Source organism: Gymnogyps californianus, chromosome 4 (genome assembly GCF_018139145.2).
Source record: "Gymnogyps californianus isolate 813 chromosome 4, ASM1813914v2, whole genome shotgun sequence".
Taxonomy (NCBI): domain Eukaryota; kingdom Metazoa; phylum Chordata; class Aves; order Accipitriformes; family Cathartidae; genus Gymnogyps; species Gymnogyps californianus.
Window position 1 is genome coordinate 13,131,690 of NC_059474.1, and position 19,076 is coordinate 13,150,765.

The 19,076-nt window shown below is 44.4% G+C and overlaps 3 protein-coding genes across 5 annotated transcripts in view; 1 reads left to right on the forward strand and 2 right to left on the reverse strand.

Annotated features, from left to right (window-relative positions):
- Positions 1 to 3,011: 3,011 nt before the first annotated feature.
- On the reverse strand, positions 3,012 to 6,566 carry TADA2B (transcriptional adaptor 2B). Its single transcript, XM_050895507.1, has 2 exons — positions 6,297 to 6,566; positions 3,012 to 5,041 (listed from the first exon to the last, which is right to left on the reverse strand). The coding sequence occupies exons 1-2, from the start codon at positions 6,564 to 6,566 to the stop codon at positions 4,049 to 4,051; spliced, it is 1,263 nt and encodes a 420-aa protein (XP_050751464.1). The 3' UTR covers positions 3,012 to 4,048.
- A 384-nt stretch (positions 6,567 to 6,950) lies between these two features.
- Positions 6,951 to 8,929, forward strand: CCDC96 (coiled-coil domain containing 96). Its single transcript, XM_050895505.1, has 2 exons — positions 6,951 to 7,892; positions 8,185 to 8,929. Exons 1-2 carry the CDS (start codon positions 6,951 to 6,953, stop codon positions 8,764 to 8,766), a joined length of 1,524 nt encoding a protein of 507 aa, XP_050751462.1. The 3' UTR covers positions 8,767 to 8,929.
- Positions 8,930 to 11,722: 2,793 nt separating this feature from the next.
- The window catches only part of TBC1D14 (TBC1 domain family member 14), a 76,913-nt gene continuing 69,559 nt past the window's right edge, over positions 11,723 to 19,076 (reverse strand). For all 3 annotated transcript variants that reach the window (XM_050895598.1, XM_050895599.1, XM_050895600.1), the window contains one exon: positions 11,723 to 15,103. In XM_050895598.1, coding sequence (XP_050751555.1) covers positions 15,038 to 15,103 — 66 coding nt within the window. In that variant the 3' untranslated portion in view covers positions 11,723 to 15,037. The remainder of the gene's footprint in view (positions 15,104 to 19,076) is intronic.

Sequence of the window (19,076 nt, forward strand, 5' to 3'; positions counted from 1 at the left end):
GTCTTTACTGAGAGCTGAAACCACCTGCGCACTCTGCCATACAACAGTAAGCAGCACTGAAGAAATCAAAGAACAGAAGGAGGCAGTTCTGAAATTTAAGCATAAGAGCAGCCAACAAAGCTACCACCGGTACCTCTGGTTTAGCTATTTCATAAAGACCACTCCTCCACCCATCACCATTTAGCTAAAATGCATCTCCATTTGTTATTGCAAAGACTTAAACCATTTTCCTCATTACGCAAGCTACGTTACCATTAAATCAATAATGGAAAGAAACTTTAATACCAGTTTATTTACCAATATACAATGCAAAAACCTAGTAAAATGCTGAGTGTGCACAACATCAGTTAGGTTTTACATGATTTCAGCACAGGCATTTGTGTGTCTGGCACAGCTACACCAGTACACTATTCAAATGAGTGCAACATTCCCTTTAAGGAAGAAGCTGATGAGCTGAACATGCTCACCAGGAAACTTCCTTCACAGTATTTAATGTGTCATCAGTCATCACTTAAGAGCAACTGGGGCACATGCAAAAACCTTTTGCAAGTAGAGATAGTGAACCGAAAGGCTAATGAAGTCCGTTACAGTTGCAAAGAAATTTGATGCAGCCGCCGCACGAGAATAATGGCAGAGTGCTTAGTTTGTGTGATTTACAAGGCAGTTTATGGTCGAGGACTCATGCAAACCTACTAACACTGTTCTTAATGCTTGCTGGACTGCAGCAGAACAGTGGCAGGAGGGTCTGTATCCAGAATACTCTGTAACGAGCCCTTCTGCACTGGGTAGTACACACAGAAAGGAGACTAATGCTCCCTTGTTACCTAGTAAGCAAATATTACTGTAAAACATCACTGGGACTGGACTGATTGAAGTAAACATACAGCATTGAAACAGACTTATTGCTGCCTCTATCAGTAGCAGAAGATCAGTATTTTGAACAGCTTATGGAGTGTCACTTTTTCATAGGCTTACATCAATGCTGTTAGGACAGATACTATCATTAGTAATATCTTTAATTAGAAAAGTCAAGAGCATTAAGCATATAAAACACCTTTTCATTAGCAACATGAAGGCTAGGTTATTTGTACAGTACAGGAAGCACTTCCAGATCAACACAAGATACAAGTTGAAGAGCTCTTTGCCATGTTTTTTCTCAGCCCCTTCACCACAGAAGAGAAGCAGCGTAGCTCTAGTACATTGCTGGATTAACATAACTGCATCTCAAAAACAAATAAACAAAACAGCAGCTCATAACAAAGGAATGCTTAGACTAAATCAGTTCCATGTGAAAATATGGAACAGCAGCATCCTCTAGTGCAAGTCACCTTTAAAATTAAAAGCATAGCTGACAATGAGACATTGCTTCTAGGGAAGCCCTTTCCAAGGGACTAGTATTTGCTAAAGCAAACATTTACCATCTTGAATTTGCTTGCAAGTATAAAATAAATATTGATATCCATATTTCATACATTAAAAATACTTTATTTTACATTCATTTTGATGTTCAATAAGTTACGCCTAGCACCAAAAAAACATTTTGGAGGGGCTGAGGAATTAAGAAACTACAAAGTGTAAATGCAGAATTCACTTCAACATTTAAATGACTCATCGGTGCCTAGATTATTTTTTTTTAAGTTATTGTTCAGATGGGCTTTAGACTATTGCTTCAGTTAGACTTAGATGTGCCAAAGTAGTGTAGCAATATAAAAATCACAGATTTGAGAAAAATAATAATTAAAAAACCCCAATTCTTTTAGACTTCCAGCTACATGCAGAGTTGCGGCCCCAGAACACTATCAGTAATGGTATGTTACGGCAGTTAGGTAAGAAGTTACAGGAAGAACCAAATTGCATAACTAGAATACTATAAAGAAAGGCTGAGCTTCCTTTCCACAGGAGTAGGACAGAGAAAATAACCAAGGGTTTATACCTTATGAACTTGTGTGCTGTTTGTACATGCATATAGGGTGGAGGTGGTTCTTAAAGCTACTCAGCACATTGCAGTTAGTTCCACTGCTGCCAAGGAGAGACAGTTTTGTCTCAAGTATTCCACAACAAGCCACTTACGGGTAAGCCAAACAAAGTACTATGTCCGAGAGAACATAGTCCTTACTTTTTTTGAAGGGACATAACATCACAAGCTCAAAAGAAGAAGGCACTAGAGTTTTGGTTTTTCCTTCCTTAGAAATGCTGGCTTTGTAATTGTACTCCTTTTATTCTAAACTCACTGGTAACACTATTTTGGTAATGCTGGATATATTAACTAAAACCCAGTTCTGATCAGTATACCTCTGCCAAGTTGCAGAATTAATACTGTTTTAAGATTTTATGGTATCCTCACTGACTACAGCCCAAAGCATCAAACCAAGATGACATTTCCAGCACTTGCACTTGTTCTGAAGCCAGTCAAGTTCCACATTTTGGCACACCTGCACTCCAGAAGACCTGCCCAGCAGGCCTCTGGTCACACCTTCCTGCTCTGGACATGACCAGTAGAGACGCTTAGGCACAAGTAACGCTGTGCCGTCTTCCACGTGGCAACCATCATTTTTTATTCATTTGGTTAAATACCAGCACGGGAATTTAAGGATGAAATGAGCATAAAAATCCTTTCCTAGTCCTCCTTTAACATCTTTCCCTTAACTGGTAGATCTTACTGAAACAGTACTGTGGATCTGGCATTTCTGTTACATGCTGTGTTACATCGCCAGCTGGTGCCTGTCACAAGCACCCAGTTCAGACTGTAGTCGTTAAGAGTTGTGACGAGTTACGAGTTACCTCTCAAGGTGCACTGTTCTCACTGCAGTGGGCTGCATTCACAGTTCTCCTGCCACGTCAGTAATTTCAACTTGAATGCGTTTAGTCTGGTACATTTCAAGGTATGTGCAATTAGAACCCTGTAATGGCTTGATTTACAGCTCTCTACTTCAGGAGCACATTAGGTCAAAATGCACAGCTAATCTCTATCACTTCTCGGTTTTGTTTTTAAAAACCAATCTCAGTGATCACTCTCCATTGAGAATCTCGTTCCCTTTCCCTGTCCCTCCCAATCAAATGCAGAAGGAGGCAGCTACACCTCCTCAGCCCATACAAGCTCAGAAGTTACAGATACCGAAGAAGGAGGAATAGGGTCCCCCAACAAGAAGAAATTGTGATTTTGCTGCCTGAGGCTCCCAATCACTGCAAGACAACTCGCTGCCTATTTTCCCAAACCCCATTTCTGGCCCAAATCAGCCACTTCACAGCAGTGCTGAACAGAGTACCACAGCTGCCATGTACTACTGCAACTTTGCTACTAATTAGTTAACATCGAAGCTTCACTGGGGTCTATTTCAGCAAAAACTGAAGTCAAAGCTATGTCCAGATCAGCTGGGTGTGAAGGTAGCTCTTCAAGAACCCTTTCCACAGCACAAGTACCTGAAGGCATCTCACCTACCGCATTTCTTTCCTTCCGCTCCCTGCCACGGCTCATCCCTGCTGTATTCTCAACAGAAACTCTCACCCCGCTCTCCCAGCGCCTTGGCTGTAGTTACTAAGGAGAATGTTCTGAAAGCTTAGCAATGGTCACAAAAATCCCCGCTCACCGTGCTCCTGAGCTCAGGACTTTTGTAAGCTTCACTTTGCTGCCAGCATTACACAAAAAAAACAAAACAAAGGGAGAAGAAAGTTTCCAGCAAATGAAACTATCTCCCACCTTCAAAGAAAAGCAATGATTACACTGATATTCATTTGTCCAATAGTAAGGAGTAAAGTAACTACTCTGGGACTACTGGACTTGAGTAAGTTCACATGAAAGCAAGCTGTTCTAATAATGTACCAAAAGCAGTGAAATCCAATGCAGAAGTTTCACAATTAAGGATTTTCCATGATCCAAAGCAAAAGTCTATTTGAACCATGGATCATGAATACTGTGGGGGTTTATGTATTTGCTTTTTTTTGTTTTTAAGTGACATAATTTCTGTATCTTTGGGGAGGGAAGGAAAAAATAACGGAGTCCTGGAGGCTATAATGGGCCTCTGGTGTGTTTTCTCAGATCAGCTGAGTTTCATGAAGCATCCCTGGATATCCAACCACTTTCTGTTAGAAAGTTTAAAATCCTTTTCTTCAGTACCTTATCTAAGTAACTGGGAAGGCGACTCTTTGAAGGAATTCCTTGTCTTTTTTGGAGATGGTCTTTAATGATTATAGTTTTTACAGTCACATAACGTGCAGGACTCAAATTTAGAGAGCTGCAGAGTACCTTTTCCCTGTCCGATAAGAGTTCAAAGCCAGGCAGGTTTTCAATGGCAGCAAATTCACCTTCTTTGCCATCTTCCTTCCCTCTCTTGGAACTAGCTATGTTTTTGTTCTCCTTCCTCTTTTCCCGTTTATGCCTGGCTGCCTCGTATTCTGCCGACTCTTCCATTTTGGTGATTCCATTTCGACGATACCGCTGCAGCTCCCGAATCTTTGCTCGAAGTATCCTCTCCTTGTGCATGTTCTCAAAGAAGTCTTCAAACTCCTTACAAGACATGAACTGGTACAGAGGCCTCAGTTTCAGCCTCAACTCCTTCTCTTCTTTTGTGATCTTTCGTTTGGGAGCTTTCTCCTTGTCCTTTTTATCCTTCCCCAGAAAGGCCGGTACCAAGTTATAGTCTCGTGCAATGTTCTTCCGCCGTTGCCTCTCCTTGAGTTTCCTTACGTACATGTCTACGTGAGCTCTTTTTAACTCTATTTCCACATCATCATCGTCATAGTTCACCGAAAGGCCACTGATCAGAGTCTCCGCGTCCTGGTCGTATTCGATCTCGTAGTCATCCCGAAGCGGCATGTATCCCAACTGCTGCTGTTCAGCCACCGATATATCCAACGGTGGGAGTGGCGTGGTCAAGCTAGGAGAAAGCGGGCCGCCGCTGGGACACGTGTGATCCGTTACTCTGTTTGGAATAGTGTCAGGGATGCAAGCTTTTCCTAGGTTGCCATGGATATACATGCTCACATAGTGTTCCATCACCTCCTGAGGCGTTCGGGATGCTCCCACGTGAGCAGCCATGTCCTCCTAAACGGAAAACAATGAGGAGTGATAAAATGATTCCTATTACATCTCCAGCATAACGTGCACTCGGGTAAGAGCATGACTTCTTCTTCCCTGCTCCTCAAAAGCAGGGAATACCTCACAATACCTAAACTTTTCTGGCAATCCTGAAATTAGCCAAGTTTCCATCAGATCTGCATTGTTAGGTCCAGATAAGTATTTACCAGTGCACAGGGGCATGTAACCCATGAAAACAGCACCAGAAACATCACTGAGACAAGCTGCGTCAGATCCTCTAGGTACAGGAACACCATTGAGCCTCTGGATCCACATGGTGATTCCTGAGCATCCATTGCTCTCTCAAAAGGTCAGCTTACCATCACCAGGAAGCTTTCTAAGTCCCAAGCCAGCACTGAGATCACTACATCGTTTGGACTTTGCTCATTTATATCACGTTGCTGAAGTACTTTTAGAACAATACAGAAATAAAGATAGATAGAGTTGACAGTGAGAAAGATAGCATTTACTCTTTTCTAGTTATTTAAGAACTAAACCAAGCTACAATCATCATAAACGTTTAAGATTTTGAAAAACTCTTTACGTTTAACGAAGCAAAACATAATCAATTAACGAATCAAACAATGATGCTTTTTACTGCGATTTTTTTTAAAAACGAGCCTGACTGTATACTGACACAGAAGGCAAGCAGCAAGTTCACAGCTGTGACATACTGAAGGAAAAGACCAAACACGAAGAAGAAGAGCGTATAAGATCTGCAACACAAACAGGCTGGGGGGAAAGCACATGCTGCAACTTAAGGTAGCGACAGGTCCGAGAAGCCTGAAGTGTTCCTTTGACCAGCAGTTCTCCCGCAGGCAGCCCACGCAAGGCCACCACCCCGGCACGGAGCCGCCTGCACCTGCCAGCCAGAGAGACTGCCGTCTCCGCAGCGCGCTGGGGGGGGTCAGCAGAGCAGGACGTGACACCGGGGGCTCCTGTCAGGATCGCGCACGCCCCCCCCGCTGCTGCCAGGCCTGCGGGCTGCCCGCAGCCCAGGCCGGTGGCTTCCCTCAGGCCGGTCAGCGGCGGCCCCGCACCCGTGGCCGCCACGCCGAGCGGGGACGACGCGCCGCCGGCACGGGGGAGCCTCCGCCGCAGGAGGGCAGGCCCGCCCGCGGCCTGAGGGGCAGCGCTGCCCCCGCTGGGCGCCGCTCCCTCGCTGTCAGGCGGGACGCGGACCCCGCCGCCGGCAGCCCGCCCCGCGGCCCGCGGCCCTTACCCAGTTGCCGAAGCCGAACTGCTCGATGGCGTCCAGCAGCAGCTGCTCCTCCCGGCTGCTCCAGCCGCCCTCGGCCTCGGCGCCCCAGAGGGTGAAGCGGCCGCCGTCGACGAGCTGGTAGCCGTGCCATCGGCGGTGCGGGCCGATCTCGGCGCCCGCCGAGAAGCAGTCGGGGCAGAGCTCGATGTCGGCGCACTCGGTGCAGCGGAAGCGCAGGGAGCTCACCTCGGCCAGGCAGTACACGCAGTACTTCTTCCCCAGTTCCGCCATCTTACCCCGCCCGCCGACAGGCCGCGCGCACGCGCCGGCACGCCCCTGCACCGGCATCGCCAATGGCAGCGCGCCCGACGGGCGGAGCCCCGCGACGGACGGCCAATGGACGCGTAGGGCCTGGCCCTCCTCTCGGCGCCCCGGCCAATGGGGCCGATGCGCCTGGGCGCGGGGGGTATTAAACCGAATGAACGGCTAGGATTGGCCGACCGGGATCCGTCTTCCTTTCCGGCGACCAATCGAAGAGGCGACCCCGAGCGACCCCGTCGCTGAGTGGTAGTCCCAGGCGAGGAGGCGCGGCCGAGCCGGCGCCACGGGGAGAGGGGCGGAGCGGGGCCGAGTCCCGTTTCCCGGGCAACGGGGGAAGCGGGGAGCAGCCCGGCCATGGAGGCGGCGGCGGGAGGGCCGGAGCTGGAGCGCCCCGAGGGGCCGGCGGGGCGGGGGGAGCTGAGCCCGGGTGCCCCGGGGCAGTCGCCGGGGCCCGAGGTGCTAGACGGGCCCGGGGAGCCCGCGGAACCGAGGCCGGAGGTCCTGGCGGGGCCGAGGCCTGAGGAGCCGCCGGGGCCGGAGGAACCGGAGCCCTGCGAGACAGAGAAGCTGGGGCTGGAGGAGATGGGGCCGCCGGGGCCCTCGGAGCCGTCAGGGCCGGAGGTCGCGGCGGGACCGCCGGGGCCCTCGGACCCGGGGCCCTCGGTGGCCGCGCCAGCAGCCGGCGGTGCCGGGGCGGAAGAGGCGAGCGGCAGGGACGGCGCCGCGGACGAGGCGCCTCCCGCCGCGCGGGCTGAAGAGGCCCCGGCGCCGGCCGCCCCCGGCGGAGCCGAGCGGAGGAGCGGCGAGGCGGCGGGCGAGGCGCCCGAGGAGCGGGACGCCGCGGAGGAGGGCGAGGAGGAGCGGCGGGAGCGGGCGGCGCTGCTGGAGCAGCACTGCGGGCTGGCGGGCGAGCGGGAGCGGCTGCGGCAGGCCAGCGCCCGCCTGCAGCTGCGGCTGGGCGAGCTGCTGCGGCTGCGGCGGGGCGAGAGGCGGCCGCGGGCAGAGCCGGGGGCGGGCGGGCCGCAGCTGTATGCCCAGCGCCTGCTGCGGCTGCGGGAGCTGCGGGAGCAGCGGGAGCGGGAGGCCGCTGCCTGCCGGGAGCGGGTGGCGGCCCGCCGGCGGGGCGGCGAGGAGCGGCAGGCCCGGGCCCAGGCCGAGTGGGCCGCCTTCCAGGCCCGCAAGAAGGCGGTGGCCGTCTTCAGCCTGGGCCGGCGGCCGGGCGGCAGGGAGGCGGCGGCGAAGGCGGTGGACCGCATCCAGGCCAGGGAACGGGACAAAGAACAGCAAGTGCGCCAGGTGAGGCTCAGGCCCCTGTTCGAGCGGTGGCTGCCGTCTTCTCTCTCTCATCTCTGTCTATCTTCTCTTGTCGAAAAGATTTCTGAAAATTTCGTTTTCCTCTTCTTACAGATAGGGTACTTTCTTCCCCTAACACCTACCGCTCGGTATTAAACAACAGAAGATGTGCGATGCTGTTCTCCCCTTGCAGCTTTATTATTGTCACGACTTACTTTAAACGGAAGCGCTTCTTCCCTGGCAAGGCAGGGGATAAAGAAATGTAAGAATTACTCTCTTATTTCTGCTCCTCTAGGCCCGTGTGGAAAACATCAAGCTGAAGCATGAAATCCAAAACCTTGAAACCATCTTGAAAGCTCAGGGAGAACTGGTAGAGGGTCAACGTTTTATGGACTTTGAGCACATGAAGAAAGAAAATCAGAAACACAGCGAAAAGATTGACGGCCTCAGTGATGAAATCCTGAAGCTCAGAAAGAAGGTATCGAACACAGTACATATTCTCAGCCAGTTCAGGGAAAAACTACAGTTCGTGGAAGCTGAAAATCAAGGCAGAAAGGCTCAACTGATGGACATTGAGGCCGTCTTGTCACAGAAGAGAGACATTCTGACCAAAACAAAACAGGCCAGAGACAGACTGCGGAGAAACAATTTGAAATTGCAGCAGAAGTGTGGGTTGCTTGGAAATGAGATACTGCTTCGGGACTTTGAGGAAAAGGTGGATACTGTAGAGCTACTAAGTCAGCGATTGGAAACACTGAAACATCACCATGCTGGTCTGATCCTTGCTTGTAAGGGAATTCAGAAAAAAATCAAGGAAGCTAATTCCTCTTTCCTTGCTGAGGATGACTGTAGAAAAGAAAGCATGGAAAAGAAATAAAGGAGTTTTCTATAATTCAAGTTTTTAACATGGTTTTTTCTTTTGGCAAGTCTTGGGGAATGCATTACACCATGCTCCTGAAAAAGCCTTTTCTAAGCGACGTGTCAGTATTATGCAGTCAATGAACAGATTACAGTAGTTACTAATTTTGAATGAAACCATATACATGTGCCTATCTTAAATAAACAAAAAAAGCTTCAGTCAAAAGTCTACACTAATAGAAAACCATCTTCACATTCAGTCCTTTAAGGCCATGGCAATACTGTTTAAGCAGAGCACTCACCATACCCTAACTCAAATCCTGCTCCTGCCACCCTCTGTATGGATTTTATAATTCAGTATTGACTTCATCTGTACAATAAATACACCTGCCTTCTGGGCACATCGCAAGGGGTCATCTTCATGGATGTGGCTAAGAACTGGAGAGAAGCTTACTGTCAATACCTGACATGACTTGCATACAGCCCATACACTACAGAAGCACTAAATCATTCCCCCATTCTGTAAATATACTTGAAGAAAGGTTTATTACTTTAAGGACTACTACTTTCATAGTAAAAATATATACACAGATCTTGTAATTCAAAACTAGAGTTTTGGATTTTTTTGGTCATTCAGCTTTTACAGTTTTAGGGGGTACTCAGCCTTGTCCTCCTCATTCATGGTGTGTGAAGAAGCAGAGAGCAGTGTAAGCCCATCACTGTTTCAGTCCCCTCTGCACTCCTCAACTGTAGTGTATCAGAATTCCAGAAAAAAAGACTGAAGAAAAAGGGGAGGGAGCAACAAACACTTACACATTTATGACTGTACAGCTCACAAAGCTTTAGTTACAGGAAGCAGCTTCCCCTTTCAAAATAATATGTTCTTGAAACTCCCAATTCCCCCATGGCAAACAGCGACTATGAGACTGATCTATATCCCGCAGCTCTTGCTGCTGCTATTGTAGCACTGTTTTTTATTTAAGGCATGGGATGGATGTCAAGAATATAGAAACATCTTAGGCCAGTAAAATGTTGGCGCTCTGACATACTATGTTCTCATCACTGAAGGAATTGCAACTTTGGTAGGCTCCTTACAGGCTATCATTAGCGCATGTGCCCAATTATTGAATCAGTCCTACCTAGTTAATTGTTAATTTCTGTGTGTAATACCACTACTTTGCTTCTAATACCACTACCAGCAATCTTTAGTCCCATTTTTGGTAGTCAGAGGTGGGTATTAAAGGCCCAGATTTAAGCATTCAATGGCTGTGAATTTTGCAGGAAAGAAGGCACATCCCAGCGGGTAAGAGTAGGAATGGAGTCGTCTGGTTTTCCACCACAGGTTGGAATTACACCCCGTAGGACCAGTATGGCTGAGCTGTATTTGAGCTGCCGGTTCTAGGTCCAAGGTAAGTTGCATATGCATTTAAGCAAAGTACACATGTCACTGAATGCACTTATACGGGGATAAAAAGTAGATAAACTTACATAAAGACATTTCTAGGAATGGCTTACACCTTTCTCTTTTAAATAATCTCTGAACTAGGTTTTCTGAATTGCCTGTGTATTTAAAAGACAAAACATAATTAAAGTGGTTATTACACTGCTGAAGGTTTAAATCTTGTTCTTTTGTCATAGTGAAATGAGAAGAGATCAGTAATTTCTTACTCTTACTGCAATCATGCAGGAGCAGTTTGGTTAGATTCTTCTAAGGCCCTTACAGTTGACATATAAGACTTCCTTTAACTGCTTAAACACCATTAAGCAACAAATGTAGACAGTTAAAGGGAGAAGAAGCAGAAGAATCTTAAATGCTTTTCATTGCTGCGTGTTTGACATCTGGAAAAGGCAAGAATTTAGGGTGCATATGAGATTGATAGTATATTCCCTGAGCTGAATTATTTCTACTGAAACAAATACTACTAAGACATTTGCTTAAACTTCACAGTCTCCAGGACTTTTTTTTCTTAGCACCAAGTTGTTGAGACAACCCACTGCTACCCCGGCCTTCCAAAGCACCCTGAGGATGAAGATTAAGGATGCCTCCGTTTTTCTCCGACAGGAAGACATTCTGCCAGAAAATAGTAAAGACAAATGTCTTTTTATTTCCTAATCTCATGTGCTGGCAGGCAGGAAAGTATTTCACTTCTTTTCAGACTGGAATTAGTACTGGAAAAACAGGTAAGGAGAAGTAAATTGTTTTCAACAATTTTATGCAACTCCTGTAATGTATAGAATATAAAGCTCTATCGGTATCAAATTGGTATAGGCTTATATAAAGCAATTCTGATTTTATGTTGTAATCCAGCAAATCAAACAGTAAGATACTTCAGTACAAGGAAATGAGAGACACGTTTACCGGAGAAACTAGAATCACGGCAGCCAACTCTGACTGCGTTCCCCACGTAGTCTTGTTGCACAGGTACGGTCTCCTCTCCCCTGCTTTTATTTATTTCTTATTTGGTGCTTTAACCTCTTTCCAGTGAAGTAAGCAACAGGAAGCTTCTCCACTTTAATCTCTGAAGTTATGCCTATGTCAGAATTAAAACAATACTGCCTTAAGTTGAGCACAAAAATGCCTTGTGATTACAAAACCTGCAATAAACCAAGCTTTCTTCTTTTAAAAGAAAGAAAGGATAAGGTATTCAAGGATTTCTGAGTTCTGCGCATCTCACAAAGATGTATTTACATCTATTTTTCATAATAAATTTATCAGATCTCAGACCTAGTCCAGCAAAAGGCATATGAAATGGATTAAACCATGGGCACCATAAGTATCAAATCTCCTGAATGTCACATGTAACAGGTATTTTAACATGAGACCTTGGAAAGCATCACCAAAAAATCTTCCACCTGCAATACTTAAATGTCCCAAAGTCCTGATTTTGGACAGACAAAAACTGCTAAAGAAGCCTGTGAAGAAACAAGACAGGTACTTGAATTTTTAATTTCTGAATTACACTGACAATAGGTGATTAAGATAACTTTACATTACTTTATTTAACAAAACCATATATTTACAGTTGAAAAAAGTTCCAGTTTGATACACATATCTAAACAAAACAAACTTGATAACTACATAAAACCAATTTAAACATGATGTACAGGGGATGTATCAACAGTTCTCTATATGTCATTCTAGTTTTTAAAACATTCAAAAACAAGCTGTTACAAGGTACCTTTTTTTTTTTCAAATGAAATTCTTTACTAAATGAAATAACGTTAATGATTGATTGCTGATTGAAGTTGCAAAACGGCTTTATTATAAAGTGCAGGTCATACAGAATTCCAAACCTGGTTGAAGTTTTCTAGTTCCTCTAATCTGCTGCACATACAGTGGTAGCTGCTGACTTCTGATGTGTTGCAGCATTTTTATTTTTCCTTAAACCCATGAAGAAAAGAAAGTTTGCTTGATGGGGACACTTGCTCAATGAAAGAAAATCTCATGCATCTTGTTACAGACACTCTCAAGCACCTGAACAATAAAATTGTCAAATTTTGTTATGCAATCCCTGAATTTATTACAGAAATCTTCCTTAATAGCTAATTAAGAGATTTGGTATGCTGCAAGAAACTGAAAAAGCTCAGTGGCAAGTAATTCTATGCCCTTACTACTCATCTCTGTTTTTATCAAAATTCAAGCATTGCCTTCAAATCAAGTTACTGAGAAGTTGAAACAATTGCATCTTTAGGTAGGTGATTTTTTTTTTTTTTCAAATGTATCTTGTTTGAAAACAAACTGTGCAAAGCTCCTTATTGCATTGCTTTTCTTCGTTAAAGAACATACCTTATATACACAAAGAAATCATTTAGAAAAAATATACATCTTCTAAGAACAGAAAGATCAAATCACAGAACAAAATAATTACATTTGCAAGTAACAAACAGTGCACAAGTGTTGCAGCAGGCCTTTTTCCCCACAACTATGCCCATTTTCACTGTTACATTCAACATCTTATTGAGAAGAGAAAAAGGAGAACAGGCTGTCGATGCCTGCAAAAATACCTAGTAGCTAAAGAATGCATTTTAACCAGACAAATGAGCCACACTTGGTAGACTTGGTTTAAAAGGAAAGACGAATCTAGTTGCAATGAAGACTTAAATCACAAAGCCAGTTACCGAATCACCTAAAAATGTATACTGAGGAAACAGTTGTCTCTGTGTTTAACAAACCATTTAAAAGCATAGTGCAAATGTTTCAGATGGTAGGCCTCTCATATCCTTCATGGAAAGGCATATTTATTGTAGTAACAGAAAAAGTAATATTAAAAAACACTTACTGACCTTCCAGCTTTCTATTGCACTTCAAAGCAATGTAGCATACCAGTACCAGTCATTGAAGGACCAAAGCTATACAAATTCTGGGAGAAATAACACGTGTTTCATATCAACATCTTGATGTCTGTTTTCAGTAAGTGATGACCTAGAAGTCGTCTTACGGAGGAATTAAGATGGCCAACAAAGAAACACATCCATTACGCCAGGTACACAAAGCGGACAGGAAAAGAGGCCAATGAGGTATCAGACTTGCAAGCTGCATCTGCATTACACATCTTCCAAAGTGACTGGGAGTCCTCACTTACCAGGGAATCTTGCTCTCACTCTTTCCAATATTACAATCAAACTATCCCTCGCAGAAACAATGTTTGTACTAAAGGACAGTATTTTGATTATGTCCCACAGTCCTTTACATTATATGTTGAGTCGAGCAGTGTGCAACTATTATTCTCTTTTTTTTTTTATTCAGACAATGCCAAAATAATCAGCATAAAAGACTGGAAAGCATTGGGAAACCGCTGACCGTATAGCTAGAGGACTTAGTAACGTCTGTTTACAGTTAACAGAAATATTGCTTCAGTTAGTTTCCCTTTTCAATGATAGTCAGTATTTATAAAATAGATTTTACACTATACACTATGCAATAAACATTCTTGTAAATCAGAGGCACTCATGATTTACAGTTCAACATTCATCTGAATGCAGAGGGGATCTAAGCTGTATAACAGAATTATGCAACTGCAGTTTGCTGCCTCTGTAACTTGCTCCCATGTATTAGAAGCTGGATAAAACACTAGGAAGTGACAGCTTGTACTTGTCCTGATAGTATTTGTCTGGCACATTCCCCAATAAACTTCTTTCACTTGTCACTACATACAGATCAGCTCCACATAACGCTCTCCCACTATGGCAGCAGCAGCTTCAGGAGCTCCCACAGAACCTTTTCTTTTCAGCAGCAATGTTGGCTTACATATCTTCTCCCCTACACCCTTCCTCCTCAGTTTTGCCAGTGAGCAGAGCTGGGTTTAAAGTAACTATAAAAATTGCATTTAACCATTTCTCAGTTTATCTGCTCAGCCCACAGTTTTATCAGCATGACCGGGGAGACGGCACAGGAATAAGTAGCTGGTAGGCAAGAACACCCCAAAATGGCACTGCCCCAGAAGAGGGAGACATGGAAACATACATTTAGTAGTATGTGACCCTGGCTTTAAACAGAGGAAGGAGAGTACAATTGGGAAATGATGCCAGCTTAATACTAGAAACCCCCCGGTGAGTTTGGAATCTAGTCTGATTAATGGAACTTCTTCCATATGCATCCAGATTGGAAACATATGATTTCCAGCGCATCTTGAAGAATAATTGGTTTTGCACTGCTAGCATGACTTCTCTTCCAAGTTTGCTTTCTACTTAACTTTTTCTTATTAAAGAATGGAATGTAGTTCGATGTCTACATGATTTCTTTGGTAAATGGGACCCACAGCCTATAAAACAAGAAGCATTTCTAAAGAAATGGTCCTTACATAATTTAACTATGAATTCCAGCACCAGTTATTTACAATCCAGATCCAGCTACTGTTATAGGTATGGGAAATATATCCTGCCTAAGAATGAAACTGGGGAATAGCTTTCAAAGCAACCAACATTGCTGAATGCCCAGTCTTTTAAAACATCAAAGAAAAAAACCACCTTAGAAAAACCTCTTAATATTGTTTAGTTTCACTGCCCTCATCAGAAGTACAGAATGTGTAACGCTGTCCACAGCAAATGCTCATTCCACTAGAAGTTTAAGGCTAAGCCTAGGTTTAATTTATAAGGGTTTTATGCCCTGATTTCCTTCCTTTTTTTTCCCCCCTCCTTCTCTTTTTCCTCTCTCCCCTTTAAGGCTATCCTACTACTAAACAAAACTCTGAAATAACACTTTGATTTGCAGGCTCATACATGTCAAACAGTACTCAATACTTTCGCCACTTTAGCTCTTTTCCCGCAAGTCACTGGAGGCAACCATAATTTTAACGTTTGAGTGAAGGACTTCCTTTTTCCATTTCCCGGTTATCTTTCTGCAGAGCAGCCAGTATCTAGACATTTCAAGGAATGAGAGAGAAAAAAGTATTAGATTTAAAAAGTGACTCAATAAATCATTGTCTGAAGAGTTTCCAATTTAATTATCTCTGAGCAATACTATTTTAACTATTAAATGTAATCAAATTTAGAGAACCTCTCCACTGACAGAGACCTCTCCCATAAGTCCTTGTGGCATGGTAGATACAAATGGATTTAACAAAGCGTTTAAACTCAGTCTCCCCCCGACACACACTTTTCAAGCACGGAGATGAAATTCTTACCCAGATTACACAAGTCTGGCACTATTAAAGGACGCTGCCTGAGGGGAAGCTGTAATTCTCAAGATAAATGGAATGTCTAAAAACACAGCAAGTGAGCAGCCTGAGCAATATGACGTTATCTAAGAGTTCAGGATGGAATTACCTTAGCACTGATTGGTGCTTGTCTAGAGCACATCACTGTCTCCAGATGCGCTTGCATCTTTTTCTGAAGCAAAAAATCTGCATTTGCATCCACACTGAAAATTTTTATTTCCTAATATCCGAGGCACAATTTTGTTTTGTTAGCCCTTGTGCAGAGGGCACAGTAATAGCCAGTTTCTCATGCTGCTTAACGCGCTCCCCGCCCTATAATTAGTCTCTGCTGAAGAAGTCCAGCAGCATCCTCAAGAATCACCCTGGAATTGAATGTACTAAGGGACATTTCATCTCAAAGAATTGCAGTTACAAGTAAGGAACCTTCTTTTCTCCCTCTGACTGACTTCAAACCAACCTCTGCACCGTCAGAATTAACGGGAGGTGGGGCTAAATCACTCACAGGGCAATCACACACCACCACCTATACTTCAATGCAAAAGCACCCATAGCTGTTGCAACAAAAGAGTTCAACATGGGTCTGAACAGAGCCAGAGCTGGCTGGCTGTTCAGCAGTTTCCAGAATTGGAGAGAGATTTCAGTGAGGTCCTCTTCATAGAGATTCAGAATAAATCCATAGCTACTCAATCAAATGGGCTTATGGGAGTTTCAAGTGCCATAGTAACAATGTCCTTGGCGGAAAAAAGTTACCCTTTTTAAGGAACACGAGAATGACACCAAAATACTGATCTAGAACAACAGAAAAGCATAAACCTTAACCCAACTAACAGAGCTCAGATTCTTTAGTTATTTGGAAAACTTTATGGAGCTAAGATCTGAAGCATACAGATTACAGAAATGCTGAGCCAACAGTCTAGTCTGTTCTACCATCTCTATTCCTCTGCTGTTGATGACAAAGCGGTAGGTGTAACAACATCCACTCACATTTCAGGCTAAGGCTGTATTGGCACAAGGCCCTGGAGTTCTTTGTAGGCAATTCCAGAATAAAAACAGAGCTTGCAGGTTTTCTGTTGATAATCAGAGTCCTTGTTACTACAAGTGCTGTGTCCATGATTTACCAGGACTCCCTTCAGTCTTTAGTTTCCTGATCACATTGTCGGTGACCAAGGGAAAATGGAAAGAGATGGAAAACATACACCAGCCTGTCCAATGAGGGAACCAGGACTGTGGGAATCAGCTTTATAAGCAGCCCGTAACGTTTTAGATGAGGTCCTACATACATCATCTCCAGACAGCATCAGGTCAGAATGTGACTCAGAAGGTAACAAGACCATAATTACCATAGTACAGCAAGGTGAAAGGTTCAGTAGGCGGGTGTTCTTCCGAGTGCCAAGTACACCCACTGCTGAGATGTGCAGCTGAATTTGACTTCTGAGTTCTACAGTCAAATATACTCCTACAAAGAAGTAGTACCTCAAGCTCTGCTGCTTGCTTATGCAGTATGGTTACTGTAACCAAATGAGATGATGCCAGAGATGAGAACACAAAGCCCACTTTTCTAAGCTCAAGAGCATTCTGCATCCTCTGGGAACTAGGATGCCCGGTCAGTCAGTTCACCTAAGAGTTTATCTTGAAAGTGGTGCATCCATCATCACTCTTGACATTAATTTTGCTAATTTGAAGAGGTATTTCCCTACAGAAAATATATGGATAATACAGCAAAGCATCTGACTTCTACAGCAATAGTCACCATCAGAAAATTATCTAGCTAGGAAGCATCCCAACCGCAGACAGACTTCTCAAGCATACTGTGTGGAACTCATACCCAGCACTGCTGTGAGTCCACCTGTGCAACCAAGTCACACACTACCAAAAGCCTGTCTGTCCTAGAAAAGCAAAGTTCAGGTTTCTGAGTCCAAACTCTTCCTGGTGAACTTTAAAGACTGAAGAGAGATAAGAAGCCATGACAGGCAGCATCTTAGTAATAGAAAACAAAATTCCATACCCTCTTTGTTTTGTTAACGTTTCTAGCTTGGTTCCAATAGTTGTAGCTCAGCAGCTCAGCAGTCCCAGTAAGTGCATGACGTGAGCAAACTCATAGCCCCTACCCACTTCTGGCTTGGAAAAGGATGGCAGGCCAGAGAGTGTACAGGTTTTCCTGATGGAAACTTACTCAGCAATGGAACTATGTGGTGAAGAAAGCCGGTTGGTGCACAAGTCAAGATAGGTAAGAGGTCAGCCAACACCAACCCCACAGCATGCTAACTCTGTTTGAGATCTATTTGCACCGCAGTTCAGCAACATTTTTTCTTCAGTTTGCCACAACAAGCGAAAACAATCTGGCAAATTCCAGCGCAGTCAGAATGAAGCTGAGGAGGAGACTGAGGAAGACTGCTTGGGCTAGGCTACTTTGAAGTCCTCCTCCTGTTGTGATAATTACCACTAAACCTTCACATGTGTGTCAGACTGAAAACCACTGGCTAAGAAAGCCTGTTACTCAGGGTACTTGGCAGAATAGGACCCCTATCTCTCCTTCTTTGCAAGGGAAGCAGCAGTAGGCCGAGCATTTATTTGGTATGCGATCCTCATCCACACATGGCATGTTCAAAGAAAGTGAGCCATCTAAACAAGGAACAAGGCTGGGAGTTTACTTGTAGATACATTACTGGCTGAAAAATGTTCTTGAGGATAGAAACAAAGCTGGATCTGTACTAGCAAGTTACGACCAAGACCAGAAGGGAAATGCAAACTAAGCTGTGAGGAAAGCAGTGTCAGGGAGGAAATGCTGGCAGTGTGCTCCTCTTAGCTGGGCAGCACAGGTTGTGTTCCCCCTTATACACAAGATAAGGCTCAGAAGGCTATAATCTACTTCTACTGTGAAGGTCAGAAATTCTCATCGCAAATAGCAAGCTGGCAGTCCCCAGCATCTACAGGCAGACTATTACTCCAGGAAAGAGCCATAAACTTCCATTTGCAGCTGAACTACCATAACCACTATGTTTAACATCACCTTTCAGCTTCACTGCAAAAAAGAATTTGGATAAAATGGGCAGAGCTCTGTTACAGCATGACTCATGAAGCAGGCTGTATTACTGCTTTGAAGAAGGGAAAGAAGGGGGGGGGGAAGTTTCCATTCCAAATGCTATGGAGAACATTTGACCTAACTCTCCGGCATGAATGGCTTACAGCCACTCAATGATTTCCACATTCAGAAGATGCACTTCCATCTTTTTTCTTTAAACTGGAATTTAGTTGAAAATAACAGTGATGAGACACAGTTTCTGAAATAAAGGTTTCAGTGCTAAATTCCAATAAAGAAGTCAAGTCAATATCACTTCTGTATAGCCCAAAATTAGGCAAAATAGATCCTCAAGAATATTAAGATGATGACTGTATGATAATGTGTCCTGATAAATCGTCATCTTCTCCCAAAGAGTGAATTTCTGCTTTTAAATATCAAGTTGTAATGTTGCCAGCAGTCTTTGTAATTAATAAAAAGTTGTATGATACTTTACTTCTTCAACTCCACTCAACATTTCAAGCTTGAATGTTGACTGAGCTCTCCCTTTCCAGAGGAGAGTAAGCTCAGGGAATCCACTCACCTGAATGTATACTAAAAGCATGGAGTGAGCCACATAGTCCTACCTACCTGTAAAATGAAACACTAGCTCTG

What these genes read in the sequence shown, in the direction of transcription:
- CCDC96 (XM_050895505.1), top strand. Translation starts at nt 6,951, where the DNA reads ATGGAGGCGGCGGCGGGAGGGCCGGAGCTGGAGCGCCCCGAGGGGCCG. An exon ending in AAGAACAGCAAGTGCGCCAG is followed by an intron (nt 7,893 to 8,184) that starts GTGAGGCTCAGG and finishes CTGCTCCTCTAG; the next exon opens with GCCCGTGTGGAAAACATCAA.
- TADA2B (XM_050895507.1), bottom strand. Translation starts at nt 6,566, where the DNA reads ATGGCGGAACTGGGGAAGAAGTACTGCGTGTACTGCCTGGCCGAGGTG. An exon ending in AGTTCGGCTTCGGCAACTGG is followed by an intron (nt 5,042 to 6,296) that starts GTAAGGGCCGCG and finishes TTTTCCGTTTAG; the next exon opens with GAGGACATGGCTGCTCACGT.